This window comes from Coregonus clupeaformis, chromosome 11, assembly GCF_020615455.1.
Source record: "Coregonus clupeaformis isolate EN_2021a chromosome 11, ASM2061545v1, whole genome shotgun sequence".
In the NCBI taxonomy this organism is placed as follows: domain Eukaryota; kingdom Metazoa; phylum Chordata; class Actinopteri; order Salmoniformes; family Salmonidae; genus Coregonus; species Coregonus clupeaformis.
The window spans coordinates 29,582,764-29,596,174 of NC_059202.1; the positions used below are offsets into that span (position 1 = coordinate 29,582,764).

The 13,411-nt window shown below is 41.0% G+C and overlaps 1 protein-coding gene across 1 annotated transcript; it reads right to left on the bottom strand.

Annotated features, from left to right (window-relative positions):
• Positions 1-5,433: 5,433 nt before the first annotated feature.
• Positions 5,434-11,980, bottom strand: LOC121577131 (aminopeptidase N-like). The gene is made up of 8 exons (XM_045223387.1): positions 11,050-11,980; positions 10,777-10,919; positions 10,293-10,464; positions 6,980-7,138; positions 6,654-6,821; positions 6,271-6,411; positions 6,052-6,133; positions 5,434-5,947 (listed from the first exon to the last, which is right to left on the bottom strand). The coding sequence occupies exons 1-8, from the start codon at positions 11,667-11,669 to the stop codon at positions 5,789-5,791; spliced, it is 1,644 nt and encodes a 547-aa protein (XP_045079322.1). The 5' UTR covers positions 11,670-11,980; the 3' UTR covers positions 5,434-5,788.
• Between the last annotated feature and the right edge of the window lie 1,431 nt (positions 11,981-13,411).

Consider the following 13,411-nt stretch of genomic DNA (forward strand, 5'->3'; position numbering starts at 1 on the left):
ACAAGAAGAGAGAATAAGATACTATATATGTATTCAAGTATGATCAGTATTTTCTGTCTCAAAATATCTTATATGTGTAATTGTCACAAAATATATGACTGACATTCTACCTGCATAGTCCCATAGTTATCCAGAGCCAACTCCAATGGCATGCATTCCTTTTCTTTGCAGAGATATTTTGTGGTTCTGAGCTAATGTTGTGGCAATGATTTTTGCTCTGTAGAAGGGAAGACTGGTTAGAAATGCAATCACCAAAATAGGATGCAAACATCTGTTTTGTGACATTTGTGGTGGTTCAAAAACGTCAAAACCCTAACCTTGCCAGATTAAAAGAGTCATCCACAAAATGTGAGCTGTTTATAACTGGAATGACCTGGAAGAAAAAAATCAGACTCCATCAGTGTTGTATTCAAGCAAAATAACATGGGCAGTAATACCCTTCAAACGTAATCTGATGATTACATTTTTATTTTTACCTGATGAATAGCGCTCAATTGGAAGAGGAGATGTTCCCACTTGCCAAGGTTGTAGTTAACCCTGTAGTATCCAGTCACATTGAGGTTGGCTAGTACCCACTGACCACTTGTCAAGTTAATGCTTATAGCTGAGGAAAATAATATAATGCATGACAATGAAGATACCGATAGTAGATCAAACCTGCATGCTATTTTATCAGATTATTTTATATTTTTATATTCGTCCACAGTCTTCTACAGAGGACGCTAATAAACAGGCTTCCTGTATCTGTACCCTTTTTCTCAAGCAGCCATATTTATTTCTGAACCACTCCTGCCTCCATCCACTCATACCTAGTCACCAAAATTAATTATTATATTATTATTGTTATTATTATTATTATTATTATTATTATTATTATTATTATTATTATTATTATTATTATATTATTCATACATACTGTATGTAATAGATGAAAATGCTGTAAACATTCTCATGACATATAGTGCATTCGGAAAGTGTTCAGACCCCTTGACTTTTCCACATTTTGTTATGTTACAGCCTTATTTTAAAATTGATTAAATAAACATTTTTCCTCATCAATCTACACACAATACCCCATAACGACAAAGTGAAAACAGGTTTTTAGAATTGTCCGTAGAGCTCAGAGACAGGATTGCATCGAGGCACAGATCTGGGGAAGTGTCTGCATTATTGAAGGTTATTATTGAAAACATTTCTGCATTATTGAAGGTCCTCAAGAACACAGTGGCCTCCATCATTCTTAAATGGAAGAAGTTTGGAACCACCAAGACTCTTCCTAGAGCTGGTCGCCCGGCCAAACTGAGCAATCAGGGGAGAAGGGCCTTGGTCAGGGAGGTGACCAAGAACCCGATGACCACTCTGACAGAGCTCCAGAGTTCCTCTGTGGAGATGGGAGAACCTTCCAAAAGGACAACTATCTCTGCAGCACTCCAACAATCAGGCCTTTATGTTAGAGTGGCCAGACGGAAGCCACTCCTCAGTAAAAGGCACATGACAGCCCACTTGGAGTTTGTCAAAAGGCACCTAAAGTCTCTCAGACCATGAGAAACAAGATTCTCTGGTCTGATGAAACCAAGATTGAACTCTTTGGCCTGAATGCCAAGCGTCACGTCTGGAGGAAACCTGGCACCATCCCTACGGGGAAGCATGGTGTTGGCAGCATCATGCTGTGGGGATGTTTTTCAGCGGCAGGGACTGGGAGACTAGTCAGGATCGAGGGAAAGATGAACGGAGCAAAGTACAGAGAGATCCTTGACGAAAACCTGCTCCTCCAGACTAGTCAGACATACTTGAATTCAGATGGTGGTACAGTCCACACAGAATCAGGGTCCAGTAAGAAGTGCTGCTGGGAGTTCTGTCTAGTGGCTGTATTTATGGTGACCACTGGGAAGCCCATCTGATAGACCCAGCGGTTCATGATATCATGCACTGTACCAGGAAGCTCCATGCCACTGGCATCTACTGCCTAGAGAGGAAGATAAGACACATAGGGGAACTACTAGAGAGAGTAGTATGTTCCCTGAACCATTGGAGGGCATCATTTTCATTATAATACAGGAGTCCACATTCTCATTGATATGACTATAAATGGAAAATATTAATGTGGGCTCGGTCAGTATCATTTGCTGCTGTAAAGACAAACATAAAAACGGAGGGAATCTGTAGTGCTGCTATAGTACTGTCATAATCATCAATTTCAACAGTACACACGAATTAGCTGAAAATAGGAATAGACCATGCACATTATTGATTGTTTCTAAGGAACTTACCCGTTATAGATGATACTAAAGAGTTGTCCCCACCGTGTTATCGTAGACAAAGATATTCAGGTAGCTCTAGAGAAAAATATGTATTCTGCACTGTAACGTAACAAAATGTGGAAAAAGTCAAGGGGTCTAAATACTTTCCGAATGCACTGTATATAGTTATTGTTGATACAAGTTCTGAATGATTTGAAGCTAGGATAGCCTGAACATGTGAAAGTTGGTTTGGTGTCTCTAGCTTGAACGGTTCAATAATTACTGTTGTTGGGTTATATTATGCTAATTTATGCACAATTATATAGTTATTAGTTTACAAAAGTTTAAAATAATTTGAAGTTAGGGTAGCCTGAACATATGACAGTTGGTTTTGTGTATCTAGCTTGAACGGTTCAATAGTTACAATTATTCTTGGTATTAATGATATGTTCATTTATGTACATTTAAGTAGTTACAATTTATAGCGCACACCAGAGCTAGACCAGAGATAGTGAAGACCAGAACAGTAGTTGTGGTCAGTAGTTGTGGTCAGTAGTTTTGTGGTTTTGGTCAGTAGTTGTGTGGTTGTGGTCCTTAGTTTTGTGGTCAGCAGCTGTGGTCAGTAATTGTTTAGTAGTGGTCAGTAGTTTTGGTAAGTAGGTGGGTGGTTCAGTAGTTTTGGTTAGTAATTGTGTGGTTGTGATTAGTAGTTGTGGTTAGTAGTTGTGGTCAGTAGTGGTCAATAGTTTTGTTCTCAGTAGTTGTGGTTCAGTAGTTGTGGTCAGTAGTTGTGTGTTTGTGGTCAGTAGTTGTGTGGTTGTGGTCAGCAATTGTGGTCAGTAATTGTGGTCAGTGTTTGTGGTGGTTAGTAGTTATGGTGATTAGATGTGTTGCCAGTAGTTGTGTGGTCAGTCGTTGTCTGGTTGTTGTCAGTAGTTGTGTGGTTGTGGTCACTAGATATGGTCAGCAGTTGTGTGGTTGTGGTCAGAAGTTGTGTGGTTTTGGTCAGTAGTTGTGGTCAGTAGTTGAGTGGTCAGTAGTTGTGTGGTTGTTGACAGTAGTTGTGTGGTTGTGGTCAGAAATTGTGTGGTTGTGGTCAGTAGTTGGTGTGGTTGAGGTCACTAGATGTGGTCAGTAGTTGTGTGGTTGTGGTTTAGAAGTTGTGTGGTTGTGGTCAGTAGTTGTGGTATGTAGTTGAGTGGTCAGTAGTTGTGAGGTCAGACGTTGTGTGGTTGTGGTCAGACATTGTGTAGTTGTAGTCAGAAGTTGTGTGGTTGTGGTCAGTTGTTGTGGTCAGTAGTTGTGGTCAGTAGTTGTGTGGTTATGGTCAGTAGTTGTGTGGTCACAAGATGTGGTAAGCAGTTGTATGGTTGTGGTCAGAAGTTGTGTGGTTGTTGTCAGAAGTTGTGTGGTTGTGGTCAGTAGTTGTGGTCTGTAGTTGAGTGGTCAGTAGTGGTGAGGTCAGAAGTTGTGTGGTTGTGGTTAGACGTTGTGTGGTTGTGGTCAGCTGTACCGTAAGATCCGTAGCGAATATTTTGGTTCCGCGAACAGATATGAATAGCAGAGAAGCAGAGGAAGATGCCATATCCTCTAACCTTTTGTCTAACTTGTTGGGGTAGTGGTTAAATAGGTAGTTGTTTGTAAATAAGTTACAGAAAATGTTGTTGATGCGGTAACTAAAACAGCTATATTGTTACATCTGTACTGAATATTTCTGTTATTATTTCAGATTTGACAAGCAGAGAAGTAGGGAAAGATTTCATACCCTCTTTGTTTTTGTCTGACTTGTTGGGTTAGTGGTCAAAACGGCAGTTGTTTGGAAAACGTTTGGGCAAAATGTGGTAATGCAGGTACTAAAACAGCTGTACCGTAAGATCAGTAGCGAATATTTTGGTTCCGTGAACATATATGAATAGCAGAGAAGTAGAGGAAGATTTCATTCCCTCTAATCTTTTGTCTAACTTGTTGGGGTAGTGGTCAAATAAGTAGTTGTTTGCAAATAAGTTACAAAACATGTTGTCGATGCGGTAACTAAAACAGCTATATTGTTACATCCGTACCGGATATTTCTGTTATTATTTTAGATTTGAATAGCAGAGAAGTAGACCAATATGTCATACCCTCTAACTTTTTGTCTAAGTGTAAGTAGATGATTTGTGTCAAAAGTGATATTTTTGCATTGACAGTGAATAGCAGTTGGAAGTGATGATGTCACAATGGGGAGCTTTAGAATGTTGAGGAAAATGACATTAAAGTGAATGAAGTATTGTCAAAAATAAGGACAAAAAAATGAATAACTTAAAAAGTATAAAAGACATCAAAAAGTTGTATACAAGCAACTCGTGTGAGATCAGTTGGTAGAGCATGGCGCTTGCAACGCCAGGGTTGTGGGTTCGATTCCCATGGGGGGGCCAGTATGAAAAATGTATGCACTCACTAACTGTAAGTCGCTCTGGATAAGAGCGTCTGCTAAATGACTAAAATGTCAATGTTTTGAAGTTTGAACAGTGTTTCTAGCTTAAACAGTGTAGGAGGAGTAGCATGCTAAAGAAGCAGAAGCAGAAGAAGCAGAAGCAGAAGAAGCAGAAGAAGCAGAAGAAGAAGAAGAAGAAGAAGAAGAAGAAGAAGAAGAAGAAGAAGAAGAAGAAGAAGAAGAAGATTGAAGCTGGGGCTTTTGCCATGCAAGCCCGACAATAAGAAGAAGAAGTATATAGAAGATTTACAATGGGACGTTTGCTTCGCAAGTCCAATAATTACAGTGCCCTGTTACTATTCCTGTAATTACAGTGTAACAAGAATTGTAATATCTGTATTGTTATATCTAATGTCATTTTTACACTGTCCTTACTCTGTAATTGGGTTAGGTCTTAGGTAAGGGTTAGGGTTACTGCTGTAAGTACAGTGTAAGTGCAATGTAATGAGTAATTACAATACTTGTTACACTGTACTTAGATGAGTAGTTACATTACAGTGCCCTTATTACTGTGTACGTTTTACCATAACAAGTGTCTAGTTGACACTATATTTAATCAAATATGTTTGTCCAGTGACTATTTCAGAGTGCTAGTCCTCTGATTATCATATCATTATTTATTTCCAGTCATGTAAACGTCCATAAGAATCAAAATTACACCATTAGAAAATGCAGTGTAAAACAATTGCATTTATTATTTCCACAATCATAAACCACAGTGTTTCATAGCAAAGCAGCATTTTACAAAGTTAGTGCCTTAAAATGTCTACAAATATTAAGAGTATTGACTTAAGCTAAATATGTTATGATAAAAATGTACTTCCATAAAAAGTTATTGATAGAAGAATGATATTTTAATTCATACAAAGATAAAGTTATTTCCAAAAAAATAGAAGTATAGGCCTACATAGTACTTCTGATTAAGGGGCAGGATAAATAGGGGGCATGATAACTAGGGGGCAGGATAACTAACTGTTAGATAGACAAAAAATTCTCATCAAAACAGGGAACATGGCTTTAGGATTGGTCTTGGATAATAAATAAATGGACTGGTGTTTGTTTCTCCATGTGACCATTATGGTATATCAGCATGTGCTTTAAACCATGCCTGCACTGAGTTCCTGTTCTCCGCCACCCATTTGATGTTAGCTGTTGTCCTCTCAATGTCCTGTGAAACTGCCAAGGTACCTGAGCCGAAGCCAAGCTCAGAGTTGTCTGCCTGGAACTGCATGAACTATGACAGTGAATAGAAACCTCAATATTCAGGGTCCACATAGTATCCCAATACAAACATGATGAGCAATATGTGCTGACAAATCCCCTAATCTGTAATATTACCTGTTTGAGCTCAAATTCAGTTGAAAACCTCTTGGTCACACCATCGATGAGATTGGAGAAGGAGAAAGAACCACCACCGTACCTATGACAGAAGAAGAGGTCAAGTTAGAGAACCGCATCTAATGAAGAATTAGATCAAATATCAGTGTACCAAATGTGACAAATAATTACTTTGAAATGAAACAATCAATACAATATGTGTTAAAAGCTCAAACTCACTGAGTAAAGATGCAACCCCATCTGTCTCTCATAAAGTCCCAGGCCAGAGACTGGCCGACAACATTGCTTGCAATGTAAACAATGGTAGAGGTGACATCCTGCTTGCGGATTTTGGTTGCATCCAGGGTGTAGTCCAGGTACCTCAATGTGGCAAGGAGGTACAAAGACAGTATGAAGCATTGAAGCACCTCATATTAATGTCAGACACACTAGTCTCTTTAAAGCACTCCTTGAAAATGTCTCCTTTTTATGCCAGGCAGAGAATCAATGCTTTGCTGTTTATTGAATACTCTCTGATGCTTAGGGGAGGGATAATCACAGATCACATTCACAAGGAGGATATTTGACCAATGTGGCATGGATACGTAGCACTCTTAACTCACTTGTTGAGTAGCCAGGGCTGCTTGGTACAGGCCAGGGCAGATCGAAGCTTGTCTGCCTCAATAGCGATGCTGGCAGCCTCGAACTGCTCCCAACCAAATTCCCACTCTGCAGCCTCCCCTGCACTGATAGCACTGCAGTACACTGTCGTCCTCAAGTTGGGGTGTATTCTAATAGGAAATAAAATATATCAATTTTGCGGCATGGAATATCCTATCTATCATTACACCTTTTAATCTTAATCTAGTGGTGCTAAAACATTTTGATATTCACTGTTAATGGTATGGAGAAATTAATCTGAATTGCGTTCAAGTCCCACTGAACTCACGGATTGTTGACAGGGTCAGCCATCCACTGGCTGTACCAGCCTTTAGTCAGATTCTGACACTCCATCACTCCAGTGCTAGAGGCCATCCTAATGGCATTCACCTGGTTGTACCTGAGGGTAGGAAGATACAGTACAACTAAAGTAAGTGGATTGTTTTGGCTTTCAAGCAGTTAAGTAAGCCATAGTGCTGTGCAAAGGTAGACATAGCAGGTTAAAATTATTATAATGAAATATTATTGATAAACTCACTGGTCCATATGTCCAGTGGGTACTGTTTTCCAGTTGTCAGTGATACCCTTATAGTATGTAAAAAGTGGTTCAATTTTTTTTTTTAGGTAAGCCTAAAATACAGAAACAAACACAACTAAAGTGTTATTTCCAATATTTTTTTATTTCCTATACTATTTTTAAAAACATTTTTGTATTGTTTGCATATTGCCTTTCTAGAAAATAAACCAACCTGCATAGGTAGAAAAAGTCAAAGTTGTCGAGAGCTGACTCCCACGGCATATATTCCCTTTCTGTCATGAGATACTTCGTTGTTCGCATCATTCCATTTGTCTTGTCTTGTTTATATTACACACCTGGTTCTTATCCCCTCATTAGTCCGTGTATAAGTGTTCCCTCTGCCCCCCTTGTCCTTGTGGGTGATTGTTTAATTGTGAGAGTAGTGTAGCTCGGTGGAGCTACTCGTACCTTGTTATTTCCGGGGTAGATTTTCCCCTGTGCCTGTTTCGTTTGTCGCTATCCAGCGCTATTTGTGTACGATGGAATAAACTCTGCATTCGGTGATTACCCTCCTGCGCCTGATTCCTTCTATCACACTCATCACAATAATGCTCTTTGATAAGATTATCTTGGTAGTACTGTAATCCTTAGCTTGTGCTAATCTCCATTCATTAACTGTTTATTGCTTTAAATATACCACAATACATTTGACAGGTTTTCACATCATCAGTGATCCTAATACATGTACACCACATGACCAAAAGTATGTGGACACCTGCTCGTCGAACATCTCATTCCAAAATCATGGGCATTAATATGGAGTTGGTCCCCCCTTTGCTGCTATAACAGCCTCCACTCTTCTGGGAAGGCTTTCCACTAGATGTTGGAACATTGCTGCGGGGACTTGCTTCCGTTCAGCCACAAGAGCATTAGTGAGGTCGGGCAATGATGTTGGGCGATTAGGCCTGGCTTGCAGTCGGCGTTCCAATTCATCCCAAAGGTGTTCGATGGGGTTGAGCTCAGGGCTCTGTGCAGGCCAGTCAAGTTCTCCCACACCGATCTCGAAAAACCATTTCTGTATAGACCTCGCTTTGTGCACGGGGGCATTGTCATGCTGAAACAAGAAAGGGCATTCCCCAAACTGTTGCCACAAAGTTGAAAGCACAGAATCGTCTAGAATGTGGGCCTCCCGAGTGGCGCAGTGGTCTAAGGCACTGCAGTGCTTGAGGCGTCACTACAGATCCGGGTTTGATCCCGGGCTGTGTTGCAGCCCGCCGCGACCGGGAGACCCATGAGGCGACGCATGGGATATCCTTGTCCCATCGCACTCTAGCGACTCCTGTGGCGGGCCGGGCGCATGCACGCTGACACGGTCGCCAGTTGTACAGTGTTTCCTCCGACACATTGGTGCGGCTGGCTTCCAGGTTAAGTGGGCAGTGTGGCTTGGCAAGGTCGTATTTCGGAGGTCGCATGGCTCTCGACCTTCGCCTCTCCCGAGTCCGTACGTGTTATGATTTAACTGGATAAGAACCCAAATGCAGACAAGTACTCGAAGCCAGAGAAGTTTTAACAGGTTTATTTACAATGTTCAAAGTCCAGGTTTCCAAATATAGGGGAAGAGCAAGTCCAGGTTACAGGGAGGGTAACAGATCCAGATCAGGGCAGGTGTGGTACCGTAATGTCCTAGTGTCCGTGATGAGTCCAAAAGAGAGGTCCGGTAGTGGAGAGCAGGATGGTGGTGGCAGGAGTGAAGCGGAGGCAGGAGTCAGGTTCCAAATATCTGTGGCACAGGAGAAAAAGTTAATAGAACAGACCAAAAACACAAAGAGCAAAAAATAACCAGGTTGAGTCGGCAGCGAGACTAACATGGTCGTCTTGACTATGATCTGACGATGAGTAGTAAGTTTGACCGGGTCTTAAAGGCTGAGGTGATTATGGTGAATGAGCTGCAGCTGGAACCCTGACTCCCGCACACCAGACTTCACTCCTGCAATCAAGGACAGACAGAGGGGAGAGAGAGAGCAGAGAGAGCTACCTAGCAGCAGTAGGCCTAACAGTACGGGAGTTGCAGCGATAGGACAAGACTGTAACTACCAATTGGATATCCCGAAATTGGGGAGAAAAAGGGCAACAAAAAAAAAAGAATAGTCTAGAATGTCATTGTATGCTGTAGCGTTAAGATTTCCCTTCACTGGAACTAAAGGGCCTAGCCTGAGCCTTGAAAACCAGCCCCAGACCATTATTCCTCCTCCACTAAACATTACGGTTGGCACTATGAATTGGGGCAGGTAGCGTTCTCCTGGCATCCGCCAAACCCAGATTTGTCCGTCGGACTGCCAGATGGTGAAGCATGATTCATCACTCCAGAGAACGCGTTTCCACTGCTCCAGAGTCCAATGGCGACAAGCTTTACACCACTCCAGCTGACGCTTGGCATTGCGCATGGTGATCTTAGGCTTGTGTGCGGCTGCTCAGCCATGGAAACCCATTTCATGACGCTCCCGACGAACAGTTCTTGTGCTGACGTTGCTTCCAGGGGCAGTTTGGAACTCGCTAGTGAGTGTTGCAACCAAGGACAGACGATTTTTACGTGCTACAGCACTCGGCGGTCCCGTTCTGTGAGCTTGTGTGGCCTACCAATTCACGGCTGAGCCGTTGTTGCTCCTAGACGTTTCCACTTCACAATAACAGCACTTATAGTTGACCGGGGCAGCTCTAGCAGGGCAAACATTTTACAAAATTGCTTATTGGAAAGGTGGAATCCTATGACAGTGCCACGTTGAAAGTCACTGAGCTCTTCAGTAAGGCCATTCTACTGCCAATGTTTGTCTATGGAGATGGCTGTGTGCTTGATTTTATACACCTGTCAGCAACTCCTTGTCCATCAGCGATGGCTTTTTTGCGGGCATAGATCCAGATCTGCAAACAATTTAGCAGCAGTGTACTTCTTACTGTATATCACAAACCTGATTATATCCACATAGACTTGTAATGAGGTCATTCCCGTTAGTATGACACAAGTACATTATGAGCTTTTTCCTTGAATGTGACAAATGACAAAAATGGTCTTAAACTTTGTTATTCTAAAGAATAGGTTAAAACAATTACCAGAACATTGTCTGCTGAGCTGTTAATATAGGCATAGTCACTGACAATAAATGCCAACAAGTATGTTGACATTTTCTTAGTTTCATCGAAAGATGTCCTCCAAACATTCCCAGCCACCTCGGGCCCCACCTCAGTGACTGGAGCAGAAGCTGAGCAAGAGTAGAGTAAAAGAGGAGAACAGAGAAGAAGATGTTTTGATCAGTTGTAAGTACTGTATATATTAATACGTACAACTTAAATACAGTTGTAGGTATAAGATTTGAATGAAATACAGTATGTTCCATTTTGGATCGGTCATCAACAGAGAACCTGCATGTTTCCCATAAACTAAACATAATTTACAACAATCTGAGAGTGAGATGATACAGAGTGGTACAGTACATCACAGCTTCTAATTGCTTATGAGGATCTCAGCCATACAGGCCAAAGTGCGCTTTAATTTAAACATTCACAGTACTGACCATGCTCCATGCCGTTTGACAGGGCTACTGTATCAGGGGGGTGGAGGAGAGTGATGTGGAAGATGGCTTTCATTGCAGGCTCATCAAAACAGGGGAAGGCTTTTCTGGCATCTGTGGGCTGCATTTGAGTTGTTGCAACAACTCTGAGACAAACAGTACAATGGTTATCAATTGTTTTGAAAGAATCTCTCAAATGTAGGTGTAATCAAATATAAAATATTACATCTATCATGTCAATCTACATCACAGCATCACAGAGTTTAAGCAACTTACTTTTGTTCTCCATCCTCCATATATACACTCCTGTAAAAGCCTCCCATGTCATCAGCCAGCTCTCCAACAAACACTGTGTCCAGCTTGTAGTATTCTCCAACAGTTAACTTGCCATGCAGCTGCAACACTAGAAACTGGGTTGTTACTTTTAGCCAGGAAGCCTTAATGGCTGGTGCAGGTGTGCTACAGAGAGCAGTCAGTTTAGCCAGATGGTCATCATCCCACTTGGTGTAGTTCAGCTTGTTGGAGTGAATGAGGATCAGGTCTGTCTCCTTCACACGTTGGAAGACCACATAGGATTTCCCAGTGAAGATGTAGAGGCCTTGTGCGTTGACGGTGAGTCGAGGCCACAGGGTCAGGTTGTAGTGGTCAGGCTTCAGGGTGTCTGGGAGACGGTACTTGTCCCATGGTTCATTAGAGGGTGCAGTTGTGGGTATAACAGGTGTGTTGACCGGTGGCTTGACAGTGGAACCTCCATTAGTCGGACTGACAACCTCGTTGTTTTTAGCTACTTCTTGAGAATAAACGACCGCCAAAGCAATTATGGTGGCCACTGCCCCTGCACCAAACACAATGTCCACCACCCCAACAACCTTACTTACGTAGAAGCCTCCCCCCATGTCCAACTGGCGTAAAACAGAGCAAAGGAGATGTCTGTCTGTGGAGTTTTTTATATAGTGGTATAGTGGACTCTCCTCCCACCAGGACTAATGGCTCATCCATCAACACAACACAGCTCTGGTGGGCAGAGACATACAGTTGTCTTTAGGGGTCATAGCTCTAGGTTCATTCAATGTTATTTATTTAACCAGGATCCACTAACTAACAATTGCCACTGCTTCCCAGGAGGTTCTGAAGAAGGGGATGAAAAATAAAATGTAACGCTCATTTTGAGATGTCATATCCATACGGTGCCATAATTTAAGGTATAACAAAATATTACACACATTTATTGTAAATAAACCTCATATGACTGTGATATGTGGTTGTCTCACCTAGCTATCTTAAGATGAATGCACTAACTGTAAGTCACTCTGGATAAGAGTGTCTGCTAAATTACTAGAATGTACAAATGAAAAAAGAAAAAAGAAAATTCATCATACACGTAAATTCAGTCTTTTAGATGTTTAAATCATATTCTTAGTGTTTAAATGTCTTTAGACATGCTTGCAGCTGGTTTCATTGTACAATCAAGCTACATTACCTCAGCAAATGAAGTCTTTACAACAGCTTTAATATAACTACATTTGCCTTGTATGAAGGCAGAATACAGAAAATAACTGTTAAAGGATAAATTGTTACTCATCACATGCACAACCACTAGTAAGAGAATTATCCTCACGTGCAAGGCCTCTGACAAATTTCATGACGTCAAGTATTCAGCATAAGCATTACAGAACGTCATATGCAATGAGTTGATTAGATAAAGAACGGAAAAATCTCAAGCGCTCAAACCTCAATAGGACTAGAGGAGACTGGGCTAATAGGATTGATATTGCTACTGCTAGTGATGGGAATTTGTTCAGTTTAATCTGTTCAACTGTGCAATCAAGACTCATAAGCACAGAAGAGGACTTTATTTTCTTATAAGATAGAAGGACAAATTAATCATTGTGTAATTAAACCAGCTCGAGGACAATCTGTACATCACATCTTTATGATGCACTATACGGTGCCTGATCTCACAATAGTTAGAGATATTAAAGCCAGGTTATACCGTTAAAAGAGTTCAAAACACATGACCTTGTGTGATTCTTATCTCAAAATCGATTTGATAAACGGAATTTCCAAATGCTAAGAGATCAAGTAAAAAGCTTTGTCATTTTTCCAGAAAACAAAGAGAGTGAGAATGTGGTACATTGGAAGATGCTTACAAAGGGTGGATAGTATTTTCTTTGCTCGTTCTGATATTTTCTCAATTTCTTTCTTTATTCTCTTTTGGATTATGTGTATTGTTTTATATTGCTAGGTATTACTGCACTGTTGGAGCTAGAAACACCATAATTTTGCTGCACCTGCGATACCATCTGCAAATCTGTGTACGAGACCAATAAACTTTTATTTGATTTGATTTATGAGAGTTCTTTCCAGTGTGCACATTTAATCTAACTGCTCTCAACCTTTGATGTGTCCATATCTTCAAAGATAGATACCCATATAAGATTTGAAAGATGTGAAGACACATACAATATTAGACACTGATCTTACAAAATAAACAGAATGTCACGACTGTCTGTGAGATGCGGTAAACGAAGTCAGGCGCAGGACACAGAACTCTCGGATACGTACTTTTAATATGAAAAGGATCCAAAAGGACACAGAAAATAACTCCTCGCAGAGAGAAAATAACCCGCTCACAAAA